Raw genomic sequence first — 19,936 nt, forward strand, 5'->3', positions numbered from 1 at the left:
TCGATAAGAACAAGGTGAACGATTTGTTATCAGGAGGTATTCAGCAGCTGAAAGTTGATTATTTCTGAAGTGTATTGTGGGGAAAGGGGAGCTTGTGTTTTTGCTACAGACAAAGTAGGAGCTAACAATGAAATACAGATAACAAAATTTAAAAGTGTACTGTAAAGGAAAGATTTAACTGGTGAAATATTGTCTTATATTTTTTGTATGTCGGTTATCTCAATGCAAATTAACGTTAGAAAGGATGATCTTTCCAGTTCTGTCTTTTTGCAAATCCATCATCTCCTTGAAATGCTGAATTTAATTCATTTGCCTTCATATCATTCTGTTTTTAAAATTAAAACATATGCTTTAACTGCTACTGTTGTCAGTACAAATGTCTTTATATAGGCAAATAGATGTAGGTGTGGAAATATTGTTTGGTAATCTTTGCGCTAAAACTTTAACATCTCTGAAGTCTTCATTATCTGTTCATCCTATGCGCTTGCTTTCTAAATGGGAGATTTTTGGAAAAACAGCTTTTTCCTAGGTTTGTTGGCACCATGATTAAAATGTTACAGAAGACCTGGAAGACAGTTAACCTTTTTGTTTTCAGGTAGTTATGATACAATTGGCAATAGGTTTTTACTGCGTAATGACAGTCAAAAAATGAGAAAGTAAAAGAAACCAGTTTAAAGCTGCAGCTCTGCTTGTTCAGTTTATAAATGAACACATAAATACAACTGTTGAAAAGAGCTTTCTTCTCTCGTAAAGGGCCAGTATTTCATTGTGGTATCAATGTTGCCGCAAGATATTAATCACAGTTCATATTTATATTGGAAGTAGAAGTAAATGCACATTACTCTTGCACTGTGGTCGTTCATTTTTCAGCTCTTCCATTTATAAAGCTTCTCTTTTGAAAGGGTCCATTTTGCTTTTCATGCTGAGGAAATCATTCGGCTGAGGAATGTCCAAAGTAACATCAGTTTAACTAATGGCTGTGCTGTGTAGACTTAAAAGTAGCCAAAGCTGGCAGTGTACCAAAAGGATTTGGAACTGCTAGCATGTTCTGTTTTAGTTGATCGCTATAAAAATATACAAGTGGTTGCATCTCTAAAAGGAAAAATAACTCTGTCATATTTTACCATGTTTCGTAACTATTTTAAGACCTGTTTTGCAACTCTGTGGACATCCGTATTCCAATAAAATGTTAATGAACAGGAAGCAGATTTTCTCCAACAGATCACTTTAGAAAAGTGAATTGCACAAGGATAGTTTGGAGAAGTCACAAGATGACTAGCGGAGCATACCACACAACCATAACCCCTTTGCTTCCTCCAACTTTGAGGGAGTGGGAACTGTGGAAGACGGTCTCTGCTTCCAAATGGAGGAGAAAGGAGTTAGTTTCCTTTGAAGAAGAGTCTTACACATACAAGCAGGTATAAATCAATTCAAATGTCATAGGCCAGAGTGTGTTGTGCCTTGCTACCCACTGCAGTGTTGTGAGAACATCCTTCTGTGCAATAGGTCTGGAGGGCTTCAGTCACCCTAAGAGGTGGCCTGCGACTGCCACTCTTTAGCAGCATTTCTCACGATGACTTTCATCGCAGCCCACTTGGCTTGGCTGCCTGCAGCACAGGAGTTTGTCGCTCAGATGTGTGCAGCCGCAGAATTGAGCATTTTTCCAACAAAGTATTATTTATTAGTCAGCAGGAAGGCTTAAGTTAGAGAAATGGGTTAACTAACAAAGAAAGCCTGCAGCCATGAATCTTACCTAAACTCTATTCTTTCCTTGCAAGGTTTGGTGTGTTCCACTCAGTCCACAATATCTTTTTCCTGGGGTGGAAGACACAGCCTCTGCGCTATTCCCTGTGCCCCTGCGTCTCAGAATTGCTTCCAACCACAGGCATTCACTTACCTCTTGCTTTCTAGGTAATGTTTTAGGGATTTTGATTCTGGGCTCAGACCTGTTACTCCATTGTATGTCCTACCCTACCCCACACACCCTGCTGCAGCTTCCATTGATTTTGCTCCTTGCAATCAGGCAGAATAATATCAAGCAGATAAATGGAGTCCTGCAAATTTATAGAATTAATGCAGAAGTCTCCCATGTCTTCCACAGTTGGGTTGAAAATGTGTCATTGATTCTTCATAAGACCCCAGGTTACTTTTTGTTTCCTAACTAGTCCAGAAAATCCATAATCATAGGTCCCCTTGATTTATCCTCCATACAGCTCACAGTTGGAGGGGACAGTGCCAGACAATTTAACACTGATAGTTCAAGCGCTGCTCCGAGCATCTCTTTGTCTCTCTCAGCTGGGCCAGCTTTTCTGCTCAAATGTAACTTCTGGTTCAGTCAGGCAGTAGCTTGGGTGCAGAAATCAAGAAGTCTTGTCTTGTTTTATATGTCTGGATATAGGGTATATACAGAGGTGGGTAAAATACAGCCCGCGGGCCAGATCCAGCCTACCAGGTAATTTCATCTATCCTGTGGATGCCCACCAATTAATTGTATCCTGCCCAGCCTGTGCACTTTGCTCCCACCCTCACGTGCAGGATGGCCCCAGCCCCAGCTGGCATGCACAGTTTCTGGGCAGGGCCATTGCTGCAGCTGCCGGGGGACTTGCTTGGCTTCCCTGGCCTCCAGCGGCTCCTCCTTGTGTCCCTGCTACAGTGCTTGCTCCAGACAGCAGGTAGGGCAGGTGCAGCTGGGCAAAAGTGTGGGACTGGCAGGAATCCAGGGCCTGTGCCCAGTGGGATCATGGAGCTCAGGTGGGCAGGGTGTGGGGCGTGGGACAGGGTGTGGGGAGGCAGGGTGAGGGACTCCTGCCATGGTGCACAACCCCCGCTGCTGGCTGCAGCAGGCCCTCCAGGTGCTTGTGGTCCATGCAGGCGTAGCCACTCAGCAGTGTGCAGCTCCAGCCAATTTCGGGAGCTGCACGTGGCAGCAAGGAGCAGAGCCAGGCCGGCCTCCCTCTATCGTGCGGGGCTCACATACAGCTCCCCAGACTCGTGCACCACCGGGGGGAAGGCCTGCATGATAGAGCCAGCTGCTTTCCCTGCTCCCTGCCACCACTTTCAGGTCTTGGGACTGCGCCAAGGAGCAGGGAAGGCAGCTGGCACAGCACACAGCCACATTCTTCCATTAACCCCACACACACAACACCCTACCACACCCCCCCAACCATACCCCAGGCCCCCCCCCCACACACACACACACACACACACCATGTGTACAAGAGTAAGACTTTATTTCTGACCTATTATGCAGTTGCCTCTACATGCTACGTGAGCACGTATCAGGACAAAAACGTTTTTTGAAATGAAATTGAAATACATTATAGTAGATGTTTGACTTTTAGTATATGATTTGTTATATTTCCACTTCCAAGATGGCACACCCCCCCCCCACCCCCCAAAGGAGTACTTTTGGGAGAAGGGGAGGGATTTCCAGTGGCAAAGGTCAGGGGTTAGGGGGCAGGACTTCCAGGCCCAGGGTGGCAACCAGGGGGCGGGGCATCTATCAAGGGGCAGGGCTACCCTTGTGGCCCTCAACAGCTCACCAAAACTCATTAAGTGGCCCTCCGCCCGAAATAATTGCCTGTCCCTGGTTTAGCAAAACATTTCCCTGCTCTACAGTATCATAGCTTGCTGCGACGGTGTTATAGAGATGCTGGTTGTATTGCTGTCCTCCTAGCTGAGTACCATTTTGAACTAAGCACAGAGGCTCTATGTTTTATATGAAAAACTTCTCTTTTGGAGTGTCCTTCCCTAACTGAATACATGACATCACCCCCATGCAGAATTAAAATGTATTGGGCATCTTACCTGTGCATTTCTTCCTTTAGATTACTGATTTTCAGCTAGTGTGCCACAACACACAGGGGTGCCTTGTGATCCTTTCAAGCTTGCCACTCAGTACTGCTACATATGCAAATACGATGCATGTGTTAAACCCAGAGATTTCAAACAGGAATCCATAGCATCAGAAATATTCTAACATCAATTTTCTGAGTTGTTTGCAATGGGGAAATTGTTCTGTTATTTTTCAGTAGTCAAAAAATGGCTGAAAATTAAAATTTGGCATTTTCTGAGGGGGTGCCTGGAGTTTAAGGAGGTTGAAAATCACTGCTTTAGACATAACCTGAACTTTGATTTATCGGCTTAAAATGAAATATGAGATATTTACAACATCCCTGTAGTTTATTTTTCTTTTTACATATTTTTTAATGCTTGGTCTCAACAAGAGCTATGTAAATAATTGACTACTTAGTTTGCTAGCTGAACTGGAAAAAAATAAAAAGAGTTTTAACTTATTTTACCTTAGGATGATTTTTGTTGTTCTTATTGCCCTGCTGTGTTTTTAGAATTCCACCCTTTTGCACAGTTTCTATTAAATTTTCACAATTTGGGAAGAAAAATGTTATAGTCTGAAACATCAAAATGTGGGGACTTTTTAAAGGTTTGGCCAAAACTGTATGCTGACTTCTGTCTGAATGTGCTGCTAGTTTTGCCCTCTCTCACAAAACTATTTTTGCAAAGAGTAAGATATTTGCTAAAGAAAAGCTCCTCCAGCTCTACATTTAAGGATAGTTTCTCATGGTTTCTTTTCTTCTTATGTCTGGGCACAAATACTTAAGTATATTCTGTGTTCATGAACTTTTTTTTCTTTTATAGTGTAATACATTTTCAAAATGAAAAGCCCAGGTCCCTTGTCCTGTGAGAACAGGGCTCATTAGGCACGGGTTTAGTAGGGTAAGAGAAGTGTGTATAGAGGCTTTGCAGTTGGAAGAAACAGGGTGAGTGGCAAGGTTGCTTATTCCTTTTCTTTTATAGTAGAGCCTGGTTCTGACTGGCATGGTTATTTCATTCATTTCATCTACACAGTAAATTTTATTTATGAATTAATGGCCCTGCAGTAATCCAGCTATTCTGTGTAAATGAACAAGCATGAGTTAGTGTTTTAGAACAAAGTCCTTTAAAGGTGCAATGTCTTATGGCATTGAAGTGGACTTGTGTGTCTTCAGGGCTAGGGGCAGACATTCAAAAATCATAAGCCTGAATTGATTCAGTCTTTGCAGATTAGTCTAACCTGGCTAAGCTGAACCGGTTTGTAGCTGGACAGGCATCCCCTCTGGACTGAAGAAATGCAGGCACATGCCTGCAGTGGCTCAGGCCAGAAGCTGGTGGGGGGCACTAGAGCAGCCCTCCTTTCCCTTCCATAGTGCTGAGCTGAGGGGGGGGTTGTGGCCAGGCCCTGGCAGGACCTCTTATTAGGGAGGGGTGTAAATCCCTACTCTGGCCTGCACTGTCAGGCTTTTCCCCCACTGGCTGCTCAAGGGGCGGGAGCCAGACCCCAGCCCTGGGCTAGCACTCTGAGGCAAAGTGGGGGTGTGTAGTGCATGCATCTGTTGATCGTACCGAGCTTTTCAATCTCCCTCACCCTGTCTACAAGACTGATAGGGCTACAAACCAGCCAGGGGGCTGATAAAACCACAGTGTTATCAGCCTATCAGCAAAACAAAACCTTCTCTCATTAGTTCAAGCTCTTCTTAAACAGCTTTTTCCAAGGAAGGAATGGAGGGACACTACCAGCTGCCCTGTTGATTAGCTCCAAAGAGGCCTAAGCGGACACTGTTCGGTCTGCCTGTCCCAGTGAAACTGGACACACACCCCCTCCCCTCTCAGCATTAGCTAGCATACCAAATGCTGGCTGGGGTCCGTGCTGTGGGAGATGGGAGGGGGGAATCCCTGCTTGAGCAGCGAGGGGGAGGTGGGGCAGGGGGAAGCCAGGCAGACCCTGCTGCCTGCAGTCTCCCGCGGAGCTCCAGCCAGGGAGCAGAGGGGTGGTACCAACCCTGTTCTCTGGAGCAGAGAGCCCAGCCCAGCCCAGGGCTGCCAAGCATCTGGGATGCTAGGGGGCTCTGGTTTAACTTAAACCAGGAAGGGGTCTGGGACAGACATTGCATAAACCGGTTTGACCTAAATCAGTTAAGTCTGAGACTACATTCAACCAGGTTTATCTTAAACCAGTTTCAGCCATTTTGAAACTGGTTTATGTGCACTGAACTTATGTTCTGTTACAAGTTTAACCTAGTTTCTGATCACTTAAACCAGTTTATGTGTAATGTCTGTCCCTAGCTCAGAAGAGCAAAAGGAAGACGGGTGCAGAGAACAGATTATTTTGGTCCCATGTTGTTCTTTGCCCCATGAAAAAAATGCTTTTTCTCATAGAAGCAAGATGCTGTGCAGAGACGCAATCTTTCCTTTTTTCACTTCGATGATTGACCCTCATGCCAAACTGATCTCACACTGTGATGCTAGACCAGGGGTTTGGGGTATACATTAGGTTGTCTTTTCTGGAGTTCTGCTCCTGGTTTTTTCACCACTTCAAAAGAAGCTATTTCAAGAGACTGGCTACCAAGGTGTTTCAGAGATGCAAATGAACACTTGGCTTCGTTTGGCTTCCTGTAGGTCTTTTTTGTTTGGTACTTTTTAATGACTAGAAACAAACCTAGCCCATGTTGTTATACTGTTAAGAAAAAATAAAAATAAAAAAAACCCTCGGAGAGTTCTTCCGAATAAGCTGCGACACTCGTTGTTTTCCAATTCCTTTAGGTAAGAAGCAGGAACTTATCACCTTTTTGTAGACTGTAGATCCAGAGAGTGCTCTTTAATTCAGGCTAGAACAGCAGGTAAACACAATTAGTGCTTCTTGGTGAGGGGGCTGGGGCATATGACTTTTAATGAGAGGCTGAGGGAACTGGGCCTATTTAGTCTGGAGAAGAGAAGACTGAGGCAGGATTTGATAGCAGCCTTCAGCTTCGTGCAGGGGGGCTGCAAAGAAGATGGAGCTGGACTGTTCCCAGTGGGGGCAGATGACAGGACAAGGAGCAATGGACTCACGTTGCAGCAAGGAAAGCTGAGGTTAGATATTAAGAAGAATTTTCTCACAAGGAGGGTAGTAAAACACTGGAACAGGTTACCCAGAGAGGTGGTGGACTGTCCATCCTTGGAGGTTTTGAACACCTAGCTAGACAAAGCCTTGGCTGGGATGATCTAGTTGGGGATGGTCCTGCTTTGGACTAGATGTGACCTTCCGAGGTCCTTTCCAACCCTCATTTTCTGTAACTCTATGATTCTTCTATGTATTGCATACGTGGAAAGGGCATTAGAAAGAGAAGATAGCTTTTTATCTTCAGTTTTCAGCCCTCTGTATCCTCATAACCATCATCATCCAAGACAACAGGAAGAACTAAGCTGGGCCTATGGGTGCTCCTAAGATGACTGTTTATCAGCCTTCATGAAGGTTTAAGAGTTGTGAAATTAGTCTGGAAATGTCTTAATTCTGAGCAGTTAACAGTTACTGGGGAAATACCTGTTTCATGCCTTGAGGTTTAATGAAGGCACTGAAATATGGGTGGCAGCGGTGTCAAATGAACTGCTGGAGTCCATTTCTAGTCAAAAGGACCAGAAGCTGAAGCATCCGTCAGAGGTGGTTTAGGGTATAGGAAATACTGCTAGGTCCTTGATTAGAGCTCCCACGAACCGCGAGTAATGCCTTACCCCTAGCACAAAGGATACCAGGAAGTATTCCCTATCCGTCTCCTGGGAAGAGCTTTCATAAGGTAAATGTTAAGCTGCAGGATGCAGTGGTTAAAACCCTTTGTCTATAATTAGATCCATCTGTGTTTGGAGATACAGCAGTTCTGAAAGTCCTGCTATCATCATCTAACAATAGCTGATCTTTATCTCCCAGCCTGTGGTAGGACAAAACCATTATACTGCTTTACGGGATGGGGCTTAGCACTTATGAGCACTACCAGCTGATGTATTGTAACTGCTTTCGGTATCCGCTCCTGTCCCCCAGTAATTGAAGCTAAACCAGACAGCTTATACCAGAATGAAGTAGCTGCTAAGCTACTACAGTTTACCTTCCACATATGGCAGGGTAGATCAACCAGATGTAATGGCTACGACAGATCCACTTGAAATAAAGTGAGTCCTTCCTGCACCCAGCTTTTTAATCAGTATAATTGTTTGGTCTGTTCATGCCCTCATTCCAGTGCAGTAGGTTTGACAAGTAAGCAGGGAAAAATCTTAAGTTTCTTTTGTAATACTGTGAAATGAGGCAGGAATGACAGCATTTGTCTTCACATGTTAATATATTTGTTTTCACTCAATTTTCATATCAAATGCAATTATAAAAAGAAAAAGGAATTGTGGGAGTTCATTACCCTGTGATTTCCTACTATTCAGGGCACATCTCTCAAGGGGGCAGCCAGGTCAGCTTTCCAGTTTGCAAAAATCTTCCCTTCCAAAAGGAAGAGTGCCTCTTGTACCACTTTCACAGCAGCACCTTGCTGCTTCAAACTGAGTTGTTGCATGTTTTAGTATTGAAGGGCTCATTCATTTTCTTTAAGCTGCTTTTATATTAAAATGCTGGAAGACCTTGACTGTATTGGTATAGTTAAAACAGTGTAACCTATCTAGTTTGAACACAGTTATACCTTTATAAATATGCTTATACCAATAGAGTTGTTAGCATATGGAAGATATATAAATGTGTGTCCATGCTAAGGCTAGTACCAGCCTTATAGAAATAGAAAGAAACCTCACTCATAACCAGTTTCATTTCATCTGTGCAACTTTCATATGAAGGCTAAAGCTAATCCTGCAAATACTTTTAGAGGTTTGTTTACAATGGAATAAACCACACAAGTTTGTGTCCTGGAAAAAAAAACATTTGCTAAGTATTTAGTCAAGCATGTACACAGGTAGGGGAGCTGGAGGTAATTGATGGCCAGTTAATCATGAACTCATAAAAAGTGAGGGTTGGAAGGGACCTCAGGAGGTCACATCTAGTCCAGCCCTGTGCTCCAAGCAGGACCAGCCCCAACTACATCATCCTGGCCAAGGCTTTGTCAAGCTGGGTCTTCAAAACCTTCAAGGATGGAGAGCCCACCACTTTTCTGGGAAACCTGTTCCAGCGCTGTACTACCCTCGTGGTGGGCCCATAGGGGGTGCTCCTGCGCTGAGCCACCCACCTCACTGCACCTGACCACCTACCAGGCTCCAAGTGCCTCCCTGGGTCACCTCCCATCCTGCCGACCCTCTTCCCGGAGCGCACCTACGAGCCTGGGGGCACTGCTGCCACCACCCAGGGTCTGGACTGTTCTTGGCCCTGCGCCCCCTGGGAAACACAGGCCTTGTAGTCCTAGAGGGTGCTCGATCCACTGCTAGAACTTGGGGTGCTTCCTTTAGCCTGAAGCAAAAAAAGCAGAGCCTCCATTAGTTAGCTGGACCAAGGGGGCACCAAGGCATAACCCAATCCCTCTCCCAATAAGTCTCCCACTTGGAGGAGAACTTTATTGGTACAGAAGGAAGGCTTGGGGTAGGATACAGGATAGAGCAACAGCAAAGAATAACCTTAGAGCAAACAGTGTGGCCTGGAAGCTGCTGATTATGCCACTGCTGCACTGCAAGCTATATATCAAGTGACCTCACCTTCCAGGTCCAATCAGGCAGGTGTTTTGGATGCCAACCAATCGGTTTAAAAAGCAATACTGGTCACCTGGTGGTGTTGGGCTCTTGCCCCCTTGCCATGGGGTAAGTTTCCCAAACAATAGGGGCTAGGGTAACCCAGGCAACCAGGTTGACAGACAAGTGAGAGAACTAGTCATGTGACCCACAGAGGCGGGGAAACTGACAAAAGTTGGAGCAGGCTCCGCCTCCCTCGGGAATGCCACCCACTCAGGGTTACCTGAAACAGGTGGAGGGAGGGCTGCCTGCCCACTGCAGTGACCATGACCACATTGAGACAGGTGAAGACACAATAGCAAGGAGAAACCTAATGAAGGGTCTGTTAATCAGGACTCGTAGCAGACATGGTGTCTTTTATTAGGCCAACAACATTTTTGCAAAAAAAATCTGGGAAGATGCTGGGAGGGCATTCTGCCACACCCTCCTTGTGAAAGAGTTTTTCCTAATATCCAACCTCAACTTTCCTTGCTGTAGCTTGAGCCCATTGCTCCTTGTCCTGTCATTTGCCCTCACTGAGAACAGTCCAGCTCCGTCTTCTTTGCAGCCCCCCTGCAGGGAGTTGAAGGCTGCTTGCTGTTAAGTCCCACCTTGGTCTTCTCTTCCCTAGACTAAATAAGCCCAGTTCCCTCAGCCTCTCCTCACAAGTCACGTGCCTCAACCCCAGCCATTTTTGTTGCCCTCTGCTCGACTCTCTCCAATTTGTCCACATCCTTTCTGTAGTGGGGGCCCACAACTGGACACAGAACTCCAGATGTGACCTCCCCAGTGCTGAATAGAGGGGAAGAATCACTGCCCTCGATCTGTTGGCAATACTCCTGCCAATGCAGCCCAGGAGCCGTTAGCCTTCTTGGCAACAAGGGCACACTGCTGGCTTCTGTTCAGCTTCTTGTCCACTGTCACCCCCAGGTCCTTGTTTGCAGAGCTGCTGCCCAACCAGTCAGCCCCCAGCCTGTACTGGTACATGGGATTCCTCCGTCTGAAGTGCAGGACTTTGCACTGGTCCTCGTTGAACCTCATGAAATTTCTTTTGGTCCAAGCCTCCAATTTGTCCAGGTCTCTCTGAATCCTAGCCCTACCCTCCAGCGTATCTACTACTCCCCCCAGCTTGGTGTCATCTGCAAACTCGCTGAGGGTACACTGCATCTTATCTTCCAGGTTGTTGATGAAGATACTGAACTTACCTGAACTAATGTAGAAACTAACATCTCTCATGAAAACAAGTTAAAAAACTAGACTATGCACACTGTAACATTTCCTACGCATGTTTAACCCAGGATACCCACAGCAGCAACATAAGAGCCTGTCCACCAGAAGGGATTCTTTGGGTATTTATGAATCACTTCCTATCTGCCTGGTTGTCACCTGGTCCTATCTAAGATAGGTCCTAACTTGGCTAGACAAAGCCTTGGCTGAGATGATGCAGTTGGGGCTGGTCCTGCTTTGAGCAGGGAGTTGGACTAGATGTGGCCTCCTGAGATCCCTTCAACTCTCACTTTCTGTGATTCTACGTTGGCACAGCCTTCTTGCAAGGACACTGGGCTTTTAGCTTAAGAGCCCTTTACTTCAGGTTGGAAAGAAATTTTTTAAAGATGAATTGATATATGTACTCTAACTAAACAGGTGCCCCCATAAGGGGGTTTCTGATTCAGGTAAATTATCGTTGCCTTATGTATGCAAGCTTTGTGTGCACAGTGTGTTTAGATGCATGCAAAATTGGGGGGGCGGACACCTCAACAATGAGTATGACACATCCCTTAAAACTGCAAAATTCACCAAATCACAATGTCTCTAACCTCTTCTCTGACACCATTTTTCTCAGTGGCTGTTCTGAGAATTATCGAGAGAACTCTTTATTAAATCCATGTTTTGAATTAGAGGCTTATAAATCTGTCTGGCAGACCTAGAGATTCCAGATTTATTCTCACATTTACTTCTGTTTGTTCTATAGTTCTTGTGAATGTTAACAAAAGTTCAGACAAGAGCTCAGGTCAAAGTGATTTGTCAGCATTTGAAAATATGCTTAAGGCTGTGATGAATTGGGAGCATCTAATTTTCCAATCTAAAATAGATTTATGCATCCATCTTCAGTTTATACAGTGTCAGGAGTATTTTATACTTTCCTCTTCTATTTAAAGCCATATTCTTTGAAGCTTGATTAAGATAGCGCATATTGTACATTTTTTAATTTACTGTTTTCTCCGTGATAACATTTGCACATGAGAACAGTATAAATTAATCATCCGGAGGGTGGCTACATGAACTGGAAAAACAAACTCTTCCAGGTTCACTGGCTTTGGCCTTTCCCATAGAAAGTATTCACCTCCCCTCTTTCCCTCAACCTGCATACCTACCACTGTGCGCGCAGATTCTGCTGAGCTTCACTGTTTCATTTAGGTCCTCCATAGTTTTTTAAAGAAAATTCCTTTAATTTCTATATCTGTTTAGATTCCGTTAAAAATAAAATTTATATAATTAGTTTGAGACAGCCTTGCAGTTGCCTCTTTGTTGTTTTTAGATAAGGGCAAGAAAGTTCCCCAGTGCAAAACAGTTTTAGTCAGTTGAATTTCTAACAGGTTTAGCTAAAACTTCCTCTTAGTTTTAACAATCTTCTGTTTTCTCTTGATATGGAAAGCAAGATCACTGATGATCCAGAGCAGTATCACAATAAAGCAAAAACAATATAGTATTCAAAATCCCTGCAAAATCTTTATAGCCATATTAGATATGTACTTTACACTAAGTTTTATTACAATTGGTGTAGGAGAGATCAGCATTTTAATACACTCTTAAATGGATTCTTGATGCTGCGCTTCCTCCATGATCACAGGAGGAGGAATAAAGCCCCATCTCCCCTTCCGCCTCCCCGGTTTATTCCCATGTATAAGAGGAAGAATTGTATATTGAGTCACTTAGGAGCTTTGCTCTCGGGCTTGCACTGCAATGTTTTAGCTGAGCTGATAGAATTATTCTAGGGAATCTGCAGTAAAACTAGGTGACTGTTTATCAAAGTGTATAATTTGCATTTCAAATTGGGAACCACTAAATATTCAGCACAAGGAAGTGGTTCATTACTGGGAGCTTTTTTAAGAGAGACAGTTGAGACAAGTTGCTAGACCAGTTTGTTTTGCCAAATCTTGCTCGCCACTTCCTTTCACATTGTTGCTGGTGATTTACCAATATGTTATCTGAAATAGAAAGTTTCCCCATGCCAAGCTTTCACCTCCTAATCCGTTCAGTTATGTCACAGTACAATGCCTCAAAGTGGAAGGACTGGCAAGAGAAAGGAGAGAAGTTACTTCAGAGGCAACACGCTAAGAATTAACAATGCTGTGAAAGGAAGTACCCGGAAAACTACAAAGCAGTTCAGTTAGTTTCTGTTCGCGCCTCTGTCAGTGACTCACTGTGTTGCCTTTAGTAAACCACTTTATCGTTGTCGCTTGGTTTCCTCGACTGTAAAACACAGGTAGGATCAACCACAGTAGTTCCTTGATCTCAATGGAGCTTCCAAAGCACCTGTAGGCAAGTAACAAAGCACTTGAAAGTAGTGACAGATCGAGCTGGCTGGTAAATCCAGTGGCCGTTCTGCATTGAAGCCAAATATTTGAAAAACATCAAGGAATTGCAGTCCTGCACGTTTCACTTTGGAAATAGCAAACCATGGTGAGCTGGCATGATTTGTCTGTCCACCGCGGAATAGCACTTGTGAAAATAACACAAATGTCAGGTTAGGAAAGCAGTTGCCAGGACCTCCAGGATCCACAGTCTAGGGGCAGTCATGGTTAAGTATAGGATGTATTTTTTTTTTATGATGACAAATGTCCCCCAGAAGATAACTTATCATAACTGTCCTGGATACTGTGCAAATGGCTGTAAACGGCTGTCTTCTTTGAGGCAGTCCTGGTGGATGCGAGTCAAAACCTGGGACAAAAGAGGAGAGCTGACACAGCCTTTTACACACACAGCCCTTCCAAGCTGCATTGCTGCTCAGTGGCCCGGGAGAGCGCACAGCCTGGCAGGGTTGTCCCTGGAATGACTGGCAATTAAGTTGAATGAGCTGCGATTAACCTACAGAAGTACAAGCATTGCCCTTAGAAAACGTGTTAGCACATTTGATCTCACGTATTTCATGGGTATTTCAAGTGGGACAACAGACCCGTACCTCCGTAGGATCCCGGAACAAAAGGGTTTCTCACAGAGAAATGCAATCTCTGTTCACACCCAATAAAGGAGGTTTTTATAAATGAAGAGACGTGAGATTGAAGAGCCCAGTTTGCAAAATCTGGATATGCTGGTATTTTCAACCTCTAGGAAACTATTTCCTGCCTCTTGGCTCATTGTACATCTCTGCAGGCAGTCAGATGAAGAATTGGACTTGCTTTCTACGTGAAACTACTTTCTAAGCCACCTAGGTAGAGTCTAATTTATGGATCAGGAAGAAAATGCATTTTAATTGAGAGGAAGAGTGAGACGTAGGTGTGAAAGAATTTTGATTAACGTTTTCCATGTTTATCTCCTCAGATAATTAAACTGAAAGCAGAGGCTCGTCTTGATCTGCTAAAGCAGATAGGGGTGTCTGTGGATACGTGGCTAAAGAGTGCAATGAACCAAGTGATGGAAGAACTGGAAAACGAACGCTGGGCGAGCCTTCCTGCCGTGACCAACAATGGCTCTTCGCACTTGGTACTGTTTCCAGTGTGTAAACTTGTTTTCCTTTGAACCTTCACTAGTATGGCTCCTATGCTATAGTACATAGATCACATTTAATACTGGGGGCAAGCATTAAAAAACCTAGTGATTGGTCAGCTAACATTAAGACAGAGAGAAACAGAGAGAGAGCTGTGTGTGGCTCAAGTGAATCTAATTTCTGATAGTTTATTCTGAACTAGTACAGGAAGGGGAGTGTGTTGCCTAAAGTCTAGAAGGGACTAGAAAATAGGATTTCTAGGCTCTGTGTCTGGTTCTGTCTCAGATTTCTTTTGTGACTTTGGGCAAGTCTCTTTTTATGTCCTCAACTCTACCTACCTCGTGCATGCGGAAGTTTGATTAAAGTTTTATATGGCTTTCTGTAGTGATTGGATGAAAGGTATAGTTAAAATTTTCAAAGCATCTGAGTGTCTTTGGCTACTAAGGCACATTTTCAAAAATGATTTAGACACCCACTTAGGAGTTTGTCCTTCTGAAAGTGAGCAGGACATAAGCTCTGAGTGGTTAAGTGTGCATCTACATGTGCCGATTTGAGGCGCACTAGCCATTTTTAAGGCACATTAAGAGCACAGGTCTATACGTGCATGCCCTTAATGTGCCTTAAAAACAGCTATTTTAGGTTATTTGCACCTAAATTTGATACCTGCAAAAGACATGAATAGCTAAAGTGCCTTAATGCATGTGTAGACATGCTAAGGCACATTAATGCAATGTGTGTCGACTAACTCGAGACTAACTTTAGTCCCAAGTTGGTCCTCACATCGCATTAACGTGCCTTAGTGCATGCACATGTAGATGTGTGCCTAAATCACCTTAATGTGCATTAGGCAAATGCACATTAAATGTAGGCACGCATAAAAGCACATGTCGACATGCCCTAAGAGTATGAACGGATGGACAATTTACTGCAGCACAAAAGGTTCTGGGGCTTATACATGCATCAGCTGCCCCATGGGATGTACATATCCTTTCTGTGGAATAAATGAAAATGAGACCATAGTAATTTACTCCTCTTTCACTGCAGGTTGAGCTAACATGGGCAAGCTTTCATTTACTACAGAGTAAGAACATAGATGTAGGCAGTTAACACAGAGGAGCTGCCCTATGGTAACCCCCTCCCACCCCCATTTTAGTCCTGCAGTAAATTGTTCATTTGTCTATGCCCTAAATCTCTTTTAAAAATAGGATCTTGATTCCCAAGTCTCTTAGATGCTTTTGAAAATGCTACCCAGCATGCTTAAAGTTTAGCTCCAGGTGATACGAATGTAATGTAAAAGTGTGGTGATGAGTTCTTATCAGCTAGAAATGACACTCCTTGTTCTTGTAATGTCTGCAGATCTTTGCAGAACAGACAAGAAGGTCAGAGAGATCTCCCACACCGCTTGGGGCCGGAAGCTTATTCCCACAAATGTTGAGCTTCAGAGGATGCAATTTTTTTATCTAAATCAAGATGCGGGAATGAAACAATTTAAGCTAACAGATTTTCCTTCCCTCCAAAAGAATGCATCTCAAAATAAATTCTGATAAATAATTGCCTAAACCAAGAAATCCTGTTTGGAAAACAGAAAGAACTGAGAGAGAGCTCTTAATCTTATTTTTGCCAAGCTGTCACCCTTGGCAATGCAGTTAGCCTTCACCAGCAATAGACAAAAATAAAATTCCTGGAAGTGTAGTCACTTTGCCTCAAACAGGGTGTTAGATCGTAGGCATCTCCTTAGCATATGGCAGAACACTTAACCTTCAAAGGCTGCTGACGTCACAACCGGTGGGTGTGCTTTTCTTTTTAATTCCAGTGGACACATTCCATTACAAGCTTCTGCTTAATTCACACTCTGTTACTGTTGTTGACAGCTACTTTTACCTCCACTGACCTCTGAAGTATAACTGGATTGAGGTTTTGCTTTTTGTGGTTGGTTTTGCAAGGAGACGGCCCCATGGCTTTGAGCATAGCTTTCCTTAACTGCCAACAAGAAAGAGAAAGGGCTGTTCAGCCAGGTTGCAGCGTTTGCATACACACAACTCATATTCCCACTTCTTTCTCTGATCCTTTAGTATGTTGGCCATTACCCTTTTCATGATCAGGTGTTGGCCATTACCCTTTTTCATGATCAGATGTTGGCCATTACCCTTTTAATGATCAGGTGTTCTTCTGGCAAACCCTTGCGGAAGAAAGTCTCTCGTTAGAGACTCTGAATTTTTGTGTCAGTGTCAGCCAAGCTTCTGTTCAAGTAAAAATTCAGCGGATGCTTCCAGGGTTCACCCTGTGCCAGGTAGAAGAGAATTGGACGTGGACTCCAAACTACATTAACAATTATTTATATTGCAGGTTGTTCCAATCCCTGTTCTCATTACTCGGTCTCTGGAGGCTTTTCCCAGGGATGGTGTTATAATGAGAGAGAGAGACTCGAGTCACAGAATTCAAATCCAGCCCTTCAGACATCCCAAAGCTCAGGGGGGTTCTTACTCGGTTTCATTTCAGGCCCCTTCTAGCTATGAAAGATGAGTGCATGCTACATTGCTATGTTTAACTGTGTGTTTTTTCTTTTTCTTCTCACTCCGCCCCACCTCCCTTCGCTTCCTGTTGCGCAGGCTGGATTCTTCCCAGTGCCCTTCCTCGGTCCAGTCAGACACACAAACGGTTGGCTCCACATCTGAAGCCAGTGCCAGTGCCTGGCAGGCTGGCAGATGCTGGAGCGTGGGAGGCTGAAATCTAATTTCCATTTTTCCCCTTTACACATGCACACACCCTTGTATATAAAAGATCATATTGACCTTGGCAGCAGGATGGGGACAGCCCTAAGATGGTATTTCTTAAAGCTGTTGCAGCTATTATTTTGCTTGCCATTATAAAAGGAACTTACTGCTGTGCTTTTTGTATTAGATGCACTTTCACTTTGCTCGCTAAGAAGCAGGCAGTTTTCAATGTTAAAGGATCAGCCTTTCTACCTTTGTATTTGCCACACATAGCAGAACAAAGCCAGGGTTGCGTGCGTCTTATTTTGTTATGGGATTGTTTGCCCAACACAGCTCGCGATAGATTTTCTTTTAATGAGTTGGAAGTAACACACCAGCGTAGATGAAATCTTGCTATTTCAACATTTATTTAACCTGCTAAAAACCCACAATCGTGTAACAAGCCCAAGGAACCCATGTCCCGTCACGTAGCCAGTTGGCTGCCTTTCTGGTATAATGCCGAAATGCCCAATTTTAGGAGAGAATACTAAATGATTTATTCCACTGTAGGTGCCAACAAAAGCTTTAGTCATAATTTTGTAATTTAGTGCCATCTGGAAAACATGTTTAGTACTACTGTTACATATTAGTATAACTGGGAACTCTGTTCTTCAATGAAGACAACAGATACATGCTAAATAGGATGCAGTCTATTTATTCTGTGAAAGGGGGAGAGAATAATTCCCATGTTTGTATTCACATATGATTTAACCTCTACTCAGCTGTAGAGTCATAAAAAAGATATACCCACAAAAGTATACTTCCCAGGTGTTGGATTTACTGTGAACGGGGAGCTGGATGGCCTGGGTTTAGTGGGCTATAAAACCATTTACCTTTCAGGTCACTGTTTCCAGTTGTTTTGGGGAGGGAATGGATAGACTTCTCTACTACTTTCTACTTGAAAAGGGGTTTGTCCGAGTCAAAGTTGAGGTGCAAATATAAGGAGGTTTTTTCTGCTGTTGGTGGTCCTCCACCCATTCCAAGAATAGAGAACTTCTAGATGGCAATTTAGCCCCCCGCATTACACCTGTGCAGATAGATCTACAAATAAACTATATATTGGCATATTGGTAGAGATCTACACTAAGTCTGTATAGATCTCCTGTTTCCTTTCTAAATATAATTCGTTAATTATTCTGATGCACTATCAATATATTATTCCAGTATACCTGAGTTTATTCCTGCCTTTGGTTCATTTTTGCATACCTTCAGTATTGCAGGTGCCGATGGCTTTGTTGTGGATTTATGCAGACGCTCATTGGCAGGTTGTGTGTAGAAAGTTAAACAAGTGTAGGTGTTCTGCGTCTTTAATAGTGCTTCCTCTTCTTTGTTTTACGTGTCCACAGATGGATTTTCTTGGAGGAATTTTAAGCAGCCCACACACTGTGGATTAAAATGGCTTTTTTCCCTTAGAAAACCAGGACCAGATGTTTTATGAACAAGTATTTCTAGACCTGATATGCTAATTCCATGATGCTTCATATGGCTGTCAGCTGCAGGTTTAGTAGTGGCTGCACCATTTTTAGGAGCTGTAAAGATTGTGGCTTTATTTAATCTGCCGAGTGCCAAATTAAGAGCCGATATGTTAGCTAGATAGGATAATAAATACTATGCGTTACAGCAGTCTCTTAGTATTACAGGTGAAATGGATGCAAAGTGGATTTCAGTGGAAATGAATTAGGAAGCTTTAATCATAGCAAATGAAGGGTGGAAGGGACCTCAGGAGGTCGCATCGAGTCCAGCCCCCTACTCAAAGCAGGACCAGCCCCAACTACATCATCCCAGCCAAAGTCAGGTCTGGGCCTATGCACTACAGTGAATTGCAGTGAACTTGCCATTTATTCCAGTGACCTGGCTTCAAATATACGACTCAGGTGAAAAATAAAATTGAGCTGTTTGTTCTGAACGGAGGCCATAAATGTCGGTAACATCATACAATCACCAGCCTGTACGTCCTTGTCCTGGAGATGGCCACAGGAGCTGGAAGAACAGGGATGTCACAGATGAGGATTGAGCTTGATTTGGCAATGGAGTTTGGGGAAGCCGTCGCAGTACCTGTCTGTCCCACTCCAGGCTTCTTTGCTGTGTTGCGAGCTGCCTCGCGTTCAGGAGGAGCACAAAATCCAGCTCCAAATTAAACTGCACAAATAAAGGGAAGGCGGCAGCTTTTCTAGCAGCGTTGCCCTTGATTTTGAAGGCCGGCGTCTTTTTCACATGAGATCGAATGTTTATCCGAGACTGAATCCAGGCACAAAGCCAAAGTCTAGGGCTCATACTAACTGCATTTATAGAAACTTGTATTTTTCCAGCCTGTCCACTTGGCTTTTATTTTTGCTTTTTATAAACACTTTTTAATTATTATCCTTCCCTTAGGAACCTCTCACGTAAACTGTATTAAAAAAACTGAAGGGAGTACTTTGTGAGGAAAGCATTGGAAGGAAAGTTGGTTTTTTGGTTTAAGGTTTAGTACTTTATTTTTCTGTCCCTTTCAGTTTGTACCTTATGGTCATAGGTGCAACACTCAGTGCATGTTTTTGCCATCAAAGTACATTTTGTAACTCTGAAGGGTGGTGACTGTACTTTGGACTTGCCCCATATAAATGTAATCTTTTCCAAACTCATCATCAGTCCCAGCGTCCAACAGTACTCTTACTGTGAAGGTTGAACGAATGCTTATAATACACGCGGCTGCTCTTCAGTCTGACAAAAATGTAAGTTAATAACTTGCATTTTTTCGCTTCCGGATATTTGCTCATGTGGGTGACTACTTTCCTGAGGTCATTTTGAGAACAAATGTATTGATTTTTAGTGGTGCCGTCCTTCCTTTGGTGTTTGCTAAAGAAAGAAACTTAAATTGTAGCTTTGCTCAGTCCTGAACAGACTAGGAGGCTAGAAAGTTACTAAAGCTGGATTATTCGTTTTGCTGTTTGTTTTCTTCCCTCTTGTTTCTACCATTCAGTATACTCAATTATTTTCA

The 19,936-nt window shown here is 43.6% G+C and overlaps 1 protein-coding gene across 4 annotated transcripts in view; it reads left to right on the forward strand.

Annotated features, from left to right (window-relative positions):
- FCHSD2 (FCH and double SH3 domains 2) overlaps positions 1 to 19,936 on the forward strand; it is a 247,893-nt gene that overhangs the window by 217,413 nt on the left and 10,544 nt on the right. For 2 of the 4 annotated variants that reach the window (XM_019489811.2, XM_019489744.2), the window contains exon 13: positions 14,041 to 14,214. In XM_019489811.2, the coding sequence (XP_019345356.1) occupies positions 14,041 to 14,214 (174 nt within the window). The remainder of the gene's footprint in view (positions 1 to 14,040; positions 14,215 to 19,936) is intronic. The other 2 variants (XM_019489837.2, XM_019489784.2) reach the window with 1 other exon arrangement.

The sequence above is a fragment of the Alligator mississippiensis genome, chromosome 1 (genome assembly GCF_030867095.1).
Source record: "Alligator mississippiensis isolate rAllMis1 chromosome 1, rAllMis1, whole genome shotgun sequence".
In the NCBI taxonomy this organism is placed as follows: domain Eukaryota; kingdom Metazoa; phylum Chordata; order Crocodylia; family Alligatoridae; genus Alligator; species Alligator mississippiensis.